Below are 17,633 nucleotides of genomic sequence, written 5' to 3'. Positions count from 1 at the left end.
GAGAGAAAAGAAAATATAGGAGAAGAATTAACGCAAGTGGGGGCACATGCATTGGACGAGTCCCGTACCAATCCATTTTCGTAACTTGTGGCAAACTACATGCCCCTTATTTTAAAGTTATACGAATTATAAATGAAGTAGAGTTTCAATCAGAATTCACGAACTGATAATATAAATTAAATTTGTGATTCAAGTTCTACAACCTCGATAAGATATTCAAGTTTTAGAACTTTATTTGTGAGAAATTATATTAAAAAAACCAACTTATCTAAAAATAATAAAACTAATACAAAAAGGTTGCAATTACTTATATTATTATTAGTATTATAGCTAGGGTTAATGACGATCTACTTTTTGGTGCACAGATATGACTCTACACTAGAGTTTAGGCGATGGACTGCACAAACACATCAATAATCCGATGCATGAATGTTGGAGAAGATTCACGAGGCTACAATTACTTCATGCTAAGTTTGTGGCTGCTGAGTTTTGTTTATGAGGGAGGTTACAGTGACCTATCAAGGGTTGACCACACCATCTACGAAACAATTATTTTTTTATCAAAGTGAAGTTTGCAAAAATTTGAACTAATTTTTCTTTAAACTCCACAACTATTTAGGACTGATTGTAGCAAATAAATAAATAAAAATAGAACTGATTGTATGAATCGTGTTTTCACTGTAATCTCATGATTCATATTCATAATAATATAACAAAGGTTTTATAATTAACACTCTTCCTCTTATACTTGAGATTGAACGTCTAAAAATTAGACAATGAGAAAAATTCTAGCAAAAATAAAAATAAAAATAAAAAACCAACAATCCATGTTATTTTATGGATTGAATAATGATTTTGGTGTATCATGCTATTGTTATATTTGTGTAATCCAAGGCTAGTGGATGGGTCGGTCATACAACCAAAGTCATTCCAAAAAAGTATGTAAAGTGCGAACCAATTCTTTTTCTTATGGGGTATTAGATACTGGAAAAGGAACTGACTCTGCAAAAAACACAGTGATCGTTAATGGTGACTGCCACGTGGAGCGAGTCGGCCCATTAATGGTGACCGATTGATGAGATATGGTGCATGAAACTAATAATAGAAGTATAGCAATTAATTGGAGGTTCTATTTGTCTTTATAACGACAAACAGAAAATGGTGCATGAGTTTCTGAGAAAAATGATAAGAAGGTATCTGACCCTTTTGTCCCCACTGCTTTTCAATAATGGAATTCTCCATTACCATTTTGTGGCTTCCACAAAACCGATGGACCCACTTTTTCTTCTGTCGCCATCAATTTTTATTTATTTGGTTATTTTTTAGAACTTGAAAAACTACAATGAAGCGAAAATTCTTCATAATTTAAAATTCTCATTTCAAATATTATCTTATTAAAATATAAGGGAAAACGCACTCTATTTTTTTACAATTGGATTACATTTTAAAAAGAAATGGCACTTCTATTCTTAATTTTATAAATAAATATTTTTTTTAAATACCACAATTACCCTTTCAATTATAGAAATATATATTTGTCTCACTCTCTCCATCTCTTTAAGTTATGGTTTAATATTAATCTTTGTGTATAACAATGGAAGATTAGCACTAAAAGAATGTAAGAATTATTAAAACTTCATAACTCATTCAACACCATTGATGTGAATGGTGATGGTAATTATTTCTTTTATTTTTCCTTTTTTATTGTGTGTTTTGAGTTTAACTTCAATTTTTTTCTTCACATGATTTTTAAGAATTAATTTGAAATGTATTTAAATTTTATTGACATAATATGCCCTAACTATTTTGACAATAAAATTTCAAAAACAAGGATTTTATGAAAAAAAAAAAAAGAAAAGAAAAGAAAAAGAGATGCATATTATGTCAAAACCTACATCCATAGTATTCACCTTCAAAAAAAAATTTCCTTTTTTTTTATTTTTATTTTTTATTCCTTGGGTTATAATTTTTTTTTTTTTTTGAAAGATTAACAAGATATAATGTTAATTAATTGAAAAAAGCAGAAAAAGATTAAAAAAATAATAATAATAATAATCATTCACTGCAACAGAGTTTTCAAGAAAAGTATTTTATAGAAAGAGGAATTTTCAATAAAAGGAATAACTGATATAGAAAGAAAAAAGGGTGAAGAAAATGATAGTTTTATCTAAAATTAGGTAGTGCATTTAATATTTCATATAATATTAAGGAGCATAATTGGTTTATTGCCACATTAAACTATAATTTTAGAGTAAGTAAAGAAGGTAAAAAAAGAGAGTTTATAGTGTAAAGGGTAGTTATGGTATAATAAAATAAGAAGTGATGCATTAATTTACTTATGGACTTTTTTGTCATTCACATTAAAGAAAAAAAGAAAAGTGGAGTGTAAAAGTAAAAAAAATGTAGTATGAATATCGTCTCCCAAATATAAATACATAAAAGGGGAAAATGTATAGTAAAAACATTCATACTTGTCTATCACCACTAAAATTTAAAATAAAATAAAAATACTAAATCCTTCCACATTTACTCTATTGTTATTGTCATTGTTACTATAATAATAATAATTATTCACTCAATTTTGGATGTTCATATAATAAATTATTGAGAAAATTATATTTAGGTAGAATTAGGAGTTCTAAATAATAAATCCGTCCATGATTTTTAATTCACATGTAATTCTTTTGCTTAATTCATCAACCAAAGGAAAAATAAATAAATAAATAAAACAAACTCTTAAAATAGACCAATGTGTTATTTAGGATTCATAACTTTACTTAAATGTAATTTAGGCTTCTATACTGTATTTAGCTACTACTTTTGTCCCATATTATTAATCCACTATCTCATTTTTAGAAGTTCCAAATTAGTTGTCCTCTTTAAAAAGTTAGAGCAATTAAGCCTTATTTTTACATCTTGTTCTATATATTTTCAAAAAAATTTAAATTTGATAAGTATACATATTTAAATTAAAAAGAACAAGTTAATAATTTTAAAAAGGAATAATACATTAATTACATACTTTCTTAAAAACTCTAATTTTTAAACATCAACTCTAATTTTTAAACATCAACATCTAATATGGCAGTATATCATTTTTCTATATTTTCATAGGTTCTCATCGTCATCATAGAGGAGTTGGGAATCTCTGTTCAGTTTTCAACAATTTATTTTGATAAATAGTCAGCACCTTATTTCAAGAATTGATTTAATATGCACTCTCAAATAAGCCTCCAGTACTAAAATCGATCGTTGGTCCACAAATAATTAATCCTATTCATTGGTGACCTCCAAAACTGAAAATACGTTGGGAATCGATGACCTTATACGGTATATAGTTGCAAATACTTACCCTGTCTGGAATAAACGTCATGTCATATAATGTAATGTGTTTTTTTAATTTTATTTAAGGATAATGTTGGTATAAGATACGAATTTTTTTTTTGTTATTTTTGTTGTTAAAAGTTAAGAGTTGGTTAGTATAAACTATATATATTTGGGAAAGCAAAAAATAACAAATACGGACTGGACCACTCTGCCACTTGATCCACAAATGCATAGTTACAACTGATAACAGGCCATGACTCTCAAATTTGGAGGAATTAAGCTGTTTTTATTACATAGAAAATGACACAATACACACAGCCTGTGTGTGTGAGAGAGGGTAATACGGAGAGATACAGGACTATATTAAGGTGCTCCAAAAGTCTGATACCCATTATTTTAGCATCAAAAAGCGGTGCCGTTTAAGGAAACCATCATAGCCAAGTAATATTATTTATACAATTTCCCGGTATTGTACAGTTTTCTAACACACACACACACATATATATTGACTTTGTTTGGGCAATATATATATATATGTGTAGTTGTTCATTCTTATTAAGCGAGAGAGAGAGAGAGAAGAGAATTCATTCAACTTCAGAACACAATGTCTCCTCCTCCAGTCCTGTTCTATGTTGTCTCAATTGCATTACTGCTCATCAACACCAATGCCGATCACGATAGCGGAGGTATATATATATATATGTCTCCCTTCCTCTAGATCTCTCTCTATCTCTCACCCGCCCCCACACCACCCCCACCCCACACACACACACTGTTTTCATATTTGATGTACATACTCTGTTTTTCAATTATATGTCCCATTATCCATCATTTTGAAAAAAAGGTCATCGATTTAAGCTCCTTTGTTTTGGCACACAATATATATATATATATATATATATATATATATATATATATATATATATATATATATTCATTTTTTTATTTCTTGGGTTAAAAAAATGGTTAAACACCGTGGTTTCCGGGTTCAGGATTTGTTCAATTTACTTACTCGGGGCCCCAAGGACCAGGAAATTGGGGGAAATTATCCCCAGAATACGATGCATGCTCAAGTGGAAAACACCAGTCACCAATTGACATTGTTACTGAAAAAGTGGTGCTTAACCAGACATTGAAGCCATTATTAAGACAGTATGGTTCTACTAACGCTACCATGCACAACAGTGGCTTGAGCATTGGGGTTTGTCCTCCTCTCTTTCCCTACCTTACCGTTATTTGCTTTTACTTCCCATTTATTATATCTTCATTTACATTTTTATATTTTGTTTTAACTAATTCTTTTTCATTATCATCTCTGTTTTTCTCAATTGGATGTCAACTTCTTTTTTTATTTATTTATTTCTTGATTGTTAAGGCATGCTTAAATCATCCACAGAGCCAGCATTGTTTCTAGGGAGGGCCTTTAACTTGTTACCAACTTACACTTCCCTCCCTTGAAACTTTTATGTATGCAACACATACCTTCACTTTCGTTAGGGATGCAACTAGGTTGGACAATCCGAACCCAACCCGAATCCAATGCCGATTTTTTGCAAGTTTGACTAATCATTTTTACAATTAATGTTGCATTTGAATTAAAAAATCTCAACTCAAATTTAATTAGAGTTAAGGTTGGATTGAGATGTTAGTAACCTAAACTTGAATTTTAATATTATTTTCATATATATATTTATTTTAAATACATTATATATAATATTTAAATTATGATCACTTTTTTTTCTTTTCTTTTCAATTCCCTTTGTTTAAATTTTAATTTATTGTATGCTTTGGGAGATTAATTTTCTAAGAATTTGTCTCTAATTTATTAAAATTTTGCAATAATTTATTTATTTATTATTTTTGTATTTTTGCAGTAATATAATTTTAAACTAACTTAAAAATCACATTAAGCTTTCAATGTGGAGATTGGTCATATTAAACTAACCCGACTTTCTAATGCAAAATCTAAATTTGAGTTAAGATTATAAAGAAAATGATGAGTTGTGCTCAAGTTAAATGGTTAGGATTGAAGGTTAGGTTAGAGTTGAATATTTTATTTGTCAGATTGGGCTAAAGTTGAACCTCAAATCCGCTCAAATTGTAGCCCTACCTTCTTTAACGAATGAAAAATACTGTGAGCAATTTAGAAATTTTCAAATTCCAATTGTACTCTTGTAAGACCTGTGTATATACATAAAGGTCAGTGTAAATTGGCAATCAAGAGCGGGTCAGCACAAGGGCGGATCTAGGAATTGAGAATGGGGTGAGTTAAAATTAAACATAAATTTAATAACACAATTTCTTAGGCAATTTTTTTATTTTTTATAACATAATCTATATAAAAAAAAAAATTTATAACATAATCTATATATATATATATATATATATATATATATATTTTAATAAATAATCTATATAAATATTTGAGGTCAGAGGAGGATAGTGGTGGACTGGTGGAGTTGTGGAAATGAGAACAGAGGTTTGCCAATTGTAATTCTTAGGGCTAGGACCATGGCACTAGTTCATGTATTAGGCCCTGTTTGGATTAGGCCTTTATTTTAATCTTGAGTTTGTTTGGGTGGGTTAATACTAATAATAAATTTTTTTTTTGGACTGAGCTAAATTTACCTATAGTAATATAATAAAAAAAAAAAAAGTTAATTACAATGACACCCCCTGAGATTTGCTCTATTGACAACCATATACAACTTAGCCATTTTTTTAACAAAGACATCCCCTGTGAGAATTTCTGATCCAAACAAGCCCTTAAAACGCTTGAAAAGACGAAACTACCCTTTAATGTTTAATTTATTTTTTGATAAAATATCAGAACTCATGAAAAGTCAAATTTGCCCTTATATATATTCACTATTATATCAGTACCATCATATATATATATATATATCATATATATCAATATATATACATATAACCAATCTCAAATATATACATCATATATAAATATATATACATATATAACTAAATCTCAAAGCCTCCTTCCTCCACCTCTGGAACCGACCCATCCACATCCGCCATCTTGATCCGCCATCGCCTCTGCGTCTTGATCCGCCATTGTCGTCGCTGCCTCTTGAGCCGCCGTCGCTGTCGCCTCTTGATCAACAACAGCCGTCGTTGCCCTTCTCAACCACAGCCACCGCCACCACTTCTCAACCACAGCCACTGCCACCACTTCTCAGCCACAGTCGCCGCCATCGCACCGAAGCCAACAACCACAGTCGCCGCCTCTCCCTTCTTATACTGCCACCACTTCTCAACCACAACCGTCGCCACCACTTCTCATCCACAGCCGCCACCATCGCACCGACGCCAACAACAGCCACTGCCACCTCTCCCCAACAACCACAGTCGCCGCCATCGCACTAACGCTAACCCACCACCAAACAAAAGCTTGTGATCTATATACACATGTATACATAGGAAAAAGATAGATTACAAGAATTTGGGGGAAGTGGATTCGGGGAAGCAGATGGATATTATACACATATATGTCTGTTTATTATACAGAGTCATTAATCAAGGTGTTGAACAAGAGTCGAGATTCGTGCAAATCAAATCAAAATGTTTAATTCTTTCTCACTTCAAAGGCTACGATGCTCAGTAAAATATTGATTCTCGGATAGTCAAGCTTCCAAAAACAAATTGGATTGCTATTTTAGGAGAGACTAGGAGTTGATCTTTGCACTTTCTATTTTGTATTTTGTAATATTTGATAGCTTTATTTTTTAGCACCATCGTGGTTGAGGTGGTGGCGGCTATGGTAGGGCTGTGAAATATGGTAGTGGGTGTGAAGTAGGGTTTTTAGGGTATTTTGGTCAATAAAAAAGAATTGTATTGGATAAAATCGTAATTGAATGTGTCAAAGGACAATAATGTCAATTCACGACCATTGGAGTGTCTTTGTTAACTTCTTCAAAACTAAGGGGTCTCTTTGTTTAAAAAACGGTTAAGTTGTAAATCGTTGTCAATATGACCAACCTCAAGGGGTGTCATTGTAATTAACCAAAAAAAAAATTGGAGTGGGCTGGAGCCCAACCTAACTACTTTATATCCCGTTGGGTCAGCATATATTGACAAAACCTGGGAAAAAGTTAGTGTAATTTTACTAATTTACACCAACTCCTAGCTCGGTACGGTTAAAATCCCTTTTAATTTCATTTGTATCTTATTTGCTGAACTAATGATTTTTCATTATCATCTCTGCTTTTTGTGAAGGGAGAGTTGGGTTAAGATAGATTAGTAATTAATTTGAGATAGAAAATGCATAAACAGTCATTTGAAGAATGGTTTTCCTAACACTGTTTCTACGTGAAGATGCAATATGGAAAAGAAGCTGGAGTAATTACTGTAGAAGGTAGGAACTACAGTTTGAAGCAGATGCACTGGCATTCTCCTTCCGAGCACCGACTTAATGGAGTCCAGTATGACCTCTCTCTCTCTCTCTCTCTATATATATATATATATACCCATATTCGTCCTTATTAGCAATTTAGCATGATCATAATCAGCTTCTTCAAACAAAAACTTATAATAAACTCAATCATTTGATGATACAGATTCGATGCAGAGTTGCATATAGTCCACCAAGCGGAAGATGGCAGCCGTGCAGCTGTGGGAATCCTCTATAGATTTGGCCGTGCCGATTCACTTCTTGCTAGGGTATATATACACTTCACCAATTTAATCTTCATTTCTGTCAATAATGGTTTAATGACAATCCTGGAAGCAAAAACTCTATGTATATGTATATATTTTTCTGTAAAGCAATCTCCGAGTAACAGTGATTTCTGAGAATAATCTCATATTAAGGGCTTGTTTGGTTGATAATTTCTAAGAATTGTTTTCTAAAATTTCAATTAAAAATAGTTGTTCTTACAAAATTATCTTTTACAATTAACGGAAAACTATTTCCGGTTTTTTAAGTTCTTAAGAACTATTTTATGAGTTACAAACCAAACAGATCCTGAGATTCAGGTAATTGACCTTTTAGAACATCATTATTAGAAGAATTCTGAATCAAGAATGTAACCAATACTAGAAAAATCAGACTTTTCAAAAAAAAAAAAAAAAAAAACTAGAAAATCAGACTCATGACCAAGTATAACGGTAAGAAGTTCGAAATTTTATTACAATTCAATTTGGTTCTACATAAAGGAATTCAAGGTATATATATGTAGAGAAAGTTTACAAGTATATTAATTTGTAATGTTTTATGGTTGCAGATGCATAAAAAGTTGGCTGAATTGAGTAAACAGAAGAGTGAACACCATCAAGACGTTCATGTTACGGTTGGGACATTTGATCTGAAACAAGTAGAGCGAGTTACCCGCACCAGAAACTATTACAAATATTATGGTTCTCTCACCACTCCTCCATGCAGCGAGAACGTAATCTGGCACATCCTTGGCAGGGTACGTAAAAATAATAAAATTATTTCATTGACATATATATATATACATAGCACATTTATGTGAGTAGGGTATGTCGTTATCTTGACGTTAGTATCCGACTTATGCAGGTGAGATCCATATCCAAGGAACAGGTAGACGCTCTGAGACATCCATTGGAACCAGGATGCAGGAACAACACAAGACCAATGCAGGAATTGAATGGGCGAGTTGTTCAGTTATTTAATAATGTTAACAACTTCTAAATCTATCAACACTGTCATCTCGATCTCAATGTCACCTCATCCAATATATATATATATATATATGATATGATATATATATATATATATATTATCCTGTACATACAGGTTGATCCATCTCCCGTGCCTTTCTTCCCCCCCCCCCCCCCCCCCCCCACCACACCCATAAATATCTGTCTAATTAGCTTCTAATCGAGTTAGTCTTGGTGTGTTTGAGTGCTTGATTTTCTGCATATGTAGCTCAAGGTTCATGTTCTAAGTTTATGCAGCTATATATTTTGGAGCGAATTTCAATAAAAAAAGAGTTGGTGGCTCATTTAATTCTTCCGAGTAACTTGGTTCATTTATAATTCAGATGAAATTTCATACTGTTGCTGTTGGAATTTTGCATGTGTTGCAACAGTAAGATTGCTCTATGTATGATTTGAAATTCACAAATTCAAAATCGTAAATCAGATTAAAAGGAGACAACTTGTCTCAATGGTAAAGCAAGCATGGATATAGATATGGATAGTGACGCCAATATTGTCTAAAGACTAAAATATCTTGCACACTCACACTAGCTTCCACCTTAGGAGTCAAAGATGGCCCAGACGTAACGCACAATAGGGAATCTTTGACACATTACCCAGTCCCACCTAAAAGAAACTAAAAAATGTGCATGATTAAAACAACTTGTGTGTGTTATACAAATTGTGTGTGTGTATTATTATATAAATAATAATAGTAATAATAATAAATGGACAGCTACATGTTGACCTCTACAGTACACATATGACATATACGACGCCGCACGCATAATATTATTGGGGTGAGTCAATGATTCAACGGACATTGAGGGCGTGTTTGACGCTGGGACTGGGAGTGGTTGGTTTGTTCCAACGCCGCCACTCAAAAATTACTTTGAATGTATATAAAAGGAATTAGTAAAAGCAAAGTACGTGAGATGGCATACACATGATGTCATTTTATTTTTATTTTATTTTATGTTTTTGTCTGCAACCGATGTAGGTTTTGAATGAATTGTTCCTTAGTCCTAGCTTAATTATTAGTGTTGGTTCTATTTAAATCCAAGTAGTTCGTTGTAAAATCAGACCATTAGGTTCAATACAAATGTTCTTCATAATGGTGTTAACTATTTATTAAAATGGTTAAATCAATTCAAACCATTTTTTTATTTTTTTTATTCCCAATTGCTGCAACTTCTGCCTTCTCACAGATATATACCACTTGTATATTCTGATTTTTCCACCAATTCACACATCCATTTCAGTATCATTTATTCAATTCATTACTCTTTTTCTTACACATGTTTCTTCACTATCCGAAAATTGTATAATAATTTAATAAAATACTTGATTGTATAACTACCTTAACAAAACACTTCTTTTTTTTCTTTTTTTGTCTCCCCGGTAAATAAGAGAGTTGAAAAATAAAAAGAAAAATAAAGCTCAAATTTACAAGTATCATTGGGCCATACCCCCAAGGCCATAACGTAAGAAGCCCAATGGTCGCAATTGAATACAATCAATTAATAATTTCATTTGCAACGATTTTACTCTCAACCCCAACCACCCAATTGTTGGTATTATCAATTATGGTATAGCAATAGGACCTAGATGTGACTTAAATTGCATTAGGTTACGTAGTTCGGTAAATATATATATATATATATATATATATATATATTTTTCAATTGCAAATCACTATGGTAAATGATTTCACCAATGCATATTGTTGGAGCATAACAAACATCCATCCACCTAAAAACTAGTGTTATTTTTAGTTAAAGTGGCAATTCTCATACTCAAACTTCGAATTGCTTTCCAACACTCATTAATCTCAAAAAAATAAAAAAAAATTGAACTGTTCTATTCAAGCTTTTTCGACCCAAGACCTAAGTCACATAATGCGGAAGCAAGAGCAGAAGTGCGAGAGCGTTAAAATTTAAAATTAGGTGAGAGCGGGAGCGCCGTAAGAGCGTGTGTATATTATATATTTTTATGTTTATATATTTATTTTATGTGAAATATGATTATATTAATTTTAAAAATATTTTTTTGTTGCTAATTGTATTTCAAATATATTATTGTGTAGTGAATATTAATATATGTGTGTGCGTTTTTAAGAAAGTTAGGCAATTTTATAGATCGTTGGATAAATATATATTGCGCCATTGGGAGAATACATTTAGAACAAAACAAGGCCAACAATAAAGGCCTAAAAACAAGAGCCCAACCGGCCCTGAAAAATTCATCTATATGCACATGCCTATAACTATAAAGCACCAAACAAGTTACAAGCCACTCAATCTCAACAGAGAGGCTAGGGCACCAGCGGGATATACCAAACTTGGCATGTGACCAGCCACGGTCAGAAGAGGAGAAATCAATCTAGTGGTCTCTAGGTGGAGGCCGATGATTCTCTACCATTCTCCAACCAATTAGGGCGATTTTAGGTTCTATTCGAGTTCTCAAGCCTGCAACAATCATTCTTCTTCTTCTTCCTCTCTCCAGATGCAAAAAACTTAGTCTACTTCTCCATATGCCAACTTGCTCCATATGCCAATTTGAAATCTGAATTCGAGAATTTTAAATCTGAAATCACGAATTGCAAAACTTGAATTCGTGAATTGCAAAACTTGAATTCGTGAATTGCAGCCGAATCGGCTCGCAAAGCGTTGATCCGCGTTCGGAGCTCTGGAGCAAACTTCGACTTCGGGAATGGAAATCGTGTGACCTAGCCCAAGACATTTGGTGTGCCCTACTGCCAATCGCATAATAGTTGCAACTTAAATACTATCTCCGTTCTATGTTAAACGTCGACTTCGGGAATGGAAATGGGCCAGAGCGTTTCTCAATGAGAATTTTTTAATAGACAATGTCACGTAACAAAATCAAAAGTAAATTATTATAATATAAAAAGCAGACAGATATTGAATTGAGACAAAAATCATTATGGTTTTGCAATAAAATCCATAGATTTTTCATTTATAAAGTAAAAAAGACAATGATTTACAACTGCTCACTCCAAAACCACTCACATATTTACATTAATTAATAAGATCGAGTAAAACCAAGAACCACAAGGGGCTAAATAAACTGTGAATTTACCTGTGTATCCCAAGTCGTTATTCATCATCTTACGTCAGCTCAACGACCATCTAACCACGCTCCCCATCACGACCGCAATCAACTTCTTCCTGTGGGTCCCCCATCAAACCACTACACACGGCAATCCCGATCTGACGGCTCGGATATAGACACGCGAACATCTAGCATCTGATCCAAGTCATCAGTCCCCCACGACGACGTCGATCTCCGGCCCGACGCGAACCGCGTCATCCCTCCCAAACCGGGGGGCTCACCGACCTTTTCAGCACTAAGCGGCATCTCACGCACCTTTATCGTCACGCTCTTTCTCGGCGGCGAATCAACTGGCGGCTCGATTCTCTCAACTGAGCGTTTCGAGCGACGAGTAGACCGGAATACTGACATAAAACGAGAGTATAATCCGGTTTTCCGGCGTCCACCATCGGTTTTTTCTTTATCAGTAGTAATTATCACCGTTTTCGCCGGTTGTGACGCCTGTTTCCGGCGGCCCCTCTTGGACCTCACTCTCCCCATACAGGAAACCTTTGGCGAAGACGGTTCTGTCACCGGAACTGTCGATTTTCCGACTGACTCGGATCGCTTCGGAAACAACCGGATATTGGCCGGTTTACAGGTCCTTCGCTTCGTATCGACATAACTAGCTTTCTGTGTCTTCGGCAATCCAATAATCGAAGCCTTGGACTTCAGATTCAAAGAGAATCGCTGAGACGAGGAGTTCGAGTTCGGATTCTGATTAGACGAATTCGAATTTCCTTTGGTGGATTCTTTGCGCTCGTAGAACGCGTTTCGATCGAACCAATCGTATTCAGCGTCTTTGGATAGCCAAAACGATTCTGGAGGGAAATCAGGAGGAACTTCGGTGAGATCTGGATTCTCCGGCAGATTGTCGCCGTCGGCCAGAGTTTCGCAGGCTATTTTCCGGTCATTGCCTCCGCCGCAGACTGAAACTATGGTTTCAAGATCTACTTGCGGCATGCTGCTGGAAAGAAAGTCTAGAGAGAGAAAGACAAGGTTTTAGAGAGAGAGAATTGAGAGGATAGTTGTATGAAAGGAAGAATATAAAGCCAGAGAGAGAAATGAAGGTCTATGATTGATCAGTGCTGGGTGGGGGGTTTGGTATGGTTTTCGTACATTACATACTCCTTTTCATTTTCTATAGAGAGGGGGAGAAAATATCTCTTCGTCAAAAGAGTACAAACTTCCAAAACGTTGATTAACTTTAACGACGACGAACTTGTCTTGTTTTTAACATTTTTTATTGTAACCTTGGGATGGCTCGGCTCCGCTCGTCTCGTCTCGGATCAGAGCCCCAAATCCCATGGCTCTAATTTTACTATTTCGACTCACTTTTTAAGGGTCTTTTTGATAGATGAAAATAATAAGAAAAAAATGAAATTAAATTTTTTTAAATATTTTGAAAGTTTAATTATCAAGAAAAGAAAATTTTAAAAAAAAAATTGAAGGAAAATTACTTTTCATAACATCTAACTTTTTCATTAATTTTTCTTACAAAAAATTAAGAATTTTTAAAAAAAATTTGATAAAGTTTTATAAACTTACAATAATTTCTTTTCCTTTTTAGCAAGGTTGATGCTAATCAAATATAAAATGAGAATTTTTTATAATTTAAAAAAAAAAAATTCATACTAATCAAATAGACACACACATATATATATATATTAATTTTCTTTCATTCATTTCAATTTCTTTTACTTTTGCCTTGTGTTTCATTTTTTTTCATTAATTGACAATATCTCATACTACTACTTATTTTAATTAGGAAAGTTGTTCTTCTAATTTTTTTTCAAACAAAATTATTATCTTTATTTATTACTTTTTTTATTTGTAAATACCGTTTATTTGTGTATTTGTGATTAGACCATATCAATGTTTGTTTTTTTACTATCAAATTTTCTTTTATTTATTATTTGTTACAAAACCCAAAATTCTCAAAGCAATTCATCATTCCAAACAAATATCTTGCCCTTCTTCTTCTATTTTATCAATAAGTGTTTTTAATTAATTGATTGCCAAACAAATAAGGCACCAGCTTGTTCCAAGTAATGGGTATTAATTAATTGAATTAAAAAATATATATGAATAATTGGAGACTGATTGGGTCCACAGCATCCAACATTTATTAAATTACAGTTAATCATTTTTAAGATACATCATCCCACCTAAGTTGTACAACCAATGTGACAATCTATATAGGAGTACATATAAACCATGGCATAAATATACGTAACCACCCTTGTCCATGATCATCTGGTTAGGTGCGATTTGTTGAGGAAGATGGTAGAATCTTTGAAGACCGATTAGGTACATCCAGAGGACAGTACAGAGATAGAAGTCTCAACTCTTTTAAATCCCAATAAAATACTATTTTTAGGTTCTGTCCATGAAGCATTATTAATATGTTTTTAATTATAATATTTCAGCTTTCGATATTTTTACCCAATTTATAATTCCAGAATTGTTTTAAGCATTCCGAAAATGTTTATCTGGTTGTGAAATTATTATTACATATTATGAATGTTGTGTGTTGTAAGTCCCGCGGAGCGAGAGCTAAATTAAAAGCACGAAAGAGAAAAAGGCAAAGTCACACAGAGTAGGATTGAGAGTAAAAGCACAATAAGAGCATGTTTGATTTCCTAATTCAGCGTTGAAGGTAGAACACGGTAAGTGATTTTTAAAAATAAGTTTGTTTGATAAAATTTTAGGACACCGCTTAACATGATAAGTACTGTTTAAAAGAAACCAAAATTTTAAGCTTGAGGAAAATTACTTATTGCTTATCTCAGGTAAGTGTTTGGTTTTAAAAAATAACTTTTTAATGACTACTCTACCCTCATATAATTATGTTATCTCCTTTAGAGTTTCTCTCTATGATTTTTCTAATGAAAATGAATTACATGTAACAAATTTTAAAAAAAAATAAAAAACATAATTGTACCTAATATATTTTAATTTTTAAACACGTATATAGCCTTTTGGTTACCATTTATATTAATTCACTCTACAAAACAATTATTTATATAACAAAATTCTATTCAATTTCACATACTTTCTTTAATATTTTTAACACTATTTTTATATCCACACCATTTTTATACCCTACAAAAATATTATGTAATTATTTATATAATAAAATTCTATTATCAGAGAAGAATTGTCTTTCACATATTTTCTTAACACTCTTTTCATTACTTTACCATATAATCCAAAATCCATATATTTTAAATTTTACTTTCTTTGATCTTTTGTAACATTCTTTTTTATATCCAAAAACTTATATACTTTAAATTTTTATTAATTATTTATATAATAGAATTAAATTTTTTTTTTTTTTTTTTTTTTTTGTTAATCGTAGGAGTCCGGACCAGCTTGCGTGCACCTCGACTAATCTCACGAGACCCTGAAAATATATAATAGAATTATGTTTCTAGATAAGAATTCTTTTTCACTTTCCCTAATTTTTGTAACACATTTTTTAATACCCTACATAAATATTATGTAATTCAAAACACATATATTTTAAATTTTACTTTTTTTAATTTCTGTAACACTATACCTAAATAAATATTATATAATCCAAAATCGATAAATTTAAAATTTTCATCAAATATTTATATAATAGAATTTTATTCCTAAATAAGAATTCTTTTTCAAGTATTTTTCTTAATCTTTGTAACATCTTTTTCAATACCCTACCCAAATATTATTCAATCCAAAACTTATATATTTTAAATATTATGTAATACAAAATCCATATATTTATTTATTTCATATTTATTTATTTCATTGAGTGAATGTGGTTGTTTTATTAATATTTTTTGTATTATAAATATAAAACTGTTACGAGTATCAGATATTGAGAGCAAAAGTGTAATATGTATAACTTTCAGACTTTAGCTTTTGTATAAAACAAACAATCTTAATGAATTCAGCACTTAAAATTAAAATGTAATCAAACAGGTTTTCAAATTAATACATTCAGTGCTTAAAGTTTTAGCGCTTAAAATTCAGTACTTTAAATTTTCTGTGTTTAATTTTCAGTTTTATCAAACAGCACCTAAATGTGAGAGTTGGAGTACACCGAGCATGAGAGCGCTACTCATTTAGAAGAATTATGTAACTTTGATTGTGTTTCCATGATGATATGCCTTTTAAAGGAATGCATTCATGAATTAAGTTAGAAAAAAAAAAATTTGCATAAATTTGTAGAAGTTTTTAGCTTGGTTTTACAAGGTATTTTCAATTCCTAGAATATTAAGTTTTTATCCCCAACCAAATATTTTGAAATATATTCCACAATATATTTTATCTTAAAATAGATGGAACATTTATCATCAAAAACTTTTATCCATTAGAGAAATGAAAATAAAAATAAAAATATTTATTGTGAATTTTTTTTTCATCATTAATGAGTAATGATAGAGAAACCAAATAGATGTCCTTGAATCATGACTTGTCTTTATCACGTCATTTACATAAGCAACTTCTAAGAAAATAACTATTCAACTAATATAAAGACAAATTATCATTAATATTCGATCTTATATTCATAACATGCCATTCACCATCTCTCTCTACGACTCACCTCTCTCTAAAAATTTTCTCACTTTTTCTCTCTCTAAAAAATTTACCCGTATTTGCTTCTCTTCATTTTCTCTTTCTAAGAATTGGATCTAAAATTTTCTTAACTATTTATCTTTCCCAAAATTTATCTCTCTCTAAGATTCTATTTTGTTTCTCTTTAAGATTTGGTTGTGAATTTCCATCTTTTCTCCATCTATTTATTCTCTCTGTTAGAAATTTATTTCTTGAATGTGGCCTTTACATTATTATACATATGATATATTAGATACTTCCATGAAGAGGGTTTTAAGAAATTAATTAGAAGGTGATCCAATATTAAGTGCACCTATATGAAAAACCAAAAGTATAAAGATGGATACAATTCTAACGTGATTTGAATTACATATATACTCTTTAATAAACTAAGTGATTAATACTTTACTAGTGGAATTGGAGTTAGTGGTTGAAGAGTTAAGTGATTCTTTTATAACTCTTGAAGTTATTGTTCAATTAATGAAGAGTTAAAGTTAATAAAGAGTTAATTTCAGTCTCTTGTAACGCTTGGTTTTCTTATATAAATTTAAAAGTCTTTGATGGAAAGACTACGACTAATGTTATATAAAAAGGTCCCAAACCATACTCTCTTATTACATGATTTGTGAAATAAAATACCACAATTAGTACCCATTAACTATAGAGAGAGAAGTGGTTTGAAAATCTTATAATTTTACATTGGTTATTCAGAATAGACGGAACCTAACTTTTGGCTCAGTTTAAAGTTTAGTCAGCATCAATAGTAAGGTTTAAAATCTCTTACTCATAATGGATTAAGGTAAGATATATACCACTTCTAAATTTTATAACTCATGGTATTTTTGTGCATCAAAGTTGAATCTTGATGGGCTAATTATTGTTAAAGTATTTCTTATTGTATCTAACAAGTG

At 31.7% G+C, this 17,633-nt stretch overlaps 2 protein-coding genes across 2 annotated transcripts; one reads left to right on the top strand and one right to left on the bottom strand.

Moving 5' to 3' along the window:
* Positions 1-3,849: 3,849 nt before the first annotated feature.
* Positions 3,850-9,322, top strand: LOC132293282 (alpha carbonic anhydrase 1, chloroplastic). The gene is made up of 6 exons (XM_059790699.1): positions 3,850-4,013; positions 4,320-4,528; positions 7,660-7,766; positions 7,902-8,004; positions 8,568-8,756; positions 8,864-9,322. The coding sequence occupies exons 1-6, from the start codon at positions 3,932-3,934 to the stop codon at positions 8,996-8,998; spliced, it is 825 nt and encodes a 274-aa protein (XP_059646682.1). The 5' UTR covers positions 3,850-3,931; the 3' UTR covers positions 8,999-9,322.
* A 2,634-nt stretch (positions 9,323-11,956) lies between these two features.
* LOC132293281 (uncharacterized) lies at positions 11,957-13,292 on the bottom strand. The gene has a single exon (XM_059790697.1). It carries the CDS (start codon positions 13,081-13,083, stop codon positions 12,220-12,222), a length of 864 nt encoding a protein of 287 aa, XP_059646680.1. The 5' UTR covers positions 13,084-13,292; the 3' UTR covers positions 11,957-12,219.
* Between the last annotated feature and the right edge of the window lie 4,341 nt (positions 13,293-17,633).

The sequence above is a fragment of the Cornus florida genome, unplaced genomic scaffold (assembly GCF_030987335.1).
Source record: "Cornus florida cultivar Cherokee Brave unplaced genomic scaffold, ASM3098733v1 CherokeeBrave_3.0.0_Hap2_Chr02, whole genome shotgun sequence".
In the NCBI taxonomy this organism is placed as follows: Eukaryota; Viridiplantae; Streptophyta; class Magnoliopsida; order Cornales; family Cornaceae; genus Cornus; species Cornus florida.
This window is presented reverse-complemented; position numbering and strand designations above follow the sequence as displayed.

Coding starts and splice junctions, on each gene's coding strand:
- LOC132293281 (XM_059790697.1), bottom strand. CDS start 13,083: ATGCCGCAAGTAGATCTTGAAACCATAGTTTCAGTCTGCGGCGGAGGC.
- LOC132293282 (XM_059790699.1), top strand. CDS start 3,932: ATGTCTCCTCCTCCAGTCCTGTTCTATGTTGTCTCAATTGCATTACTG. Junction 4,529..7,659: donor ACAGTGGCTTGAGCATTGGG/GTTTGTCCTCCT, acceptor TTCTACGTGAAG/ATGCAATATGGAAAAGAAGC. Junction 8,005..8,567: donor CCGATTCACTTCTTGCTAGG/GTATATATACAC, acceptor TTATGGTTGCAG/ATGCATAAAAAGTTGGCTGA.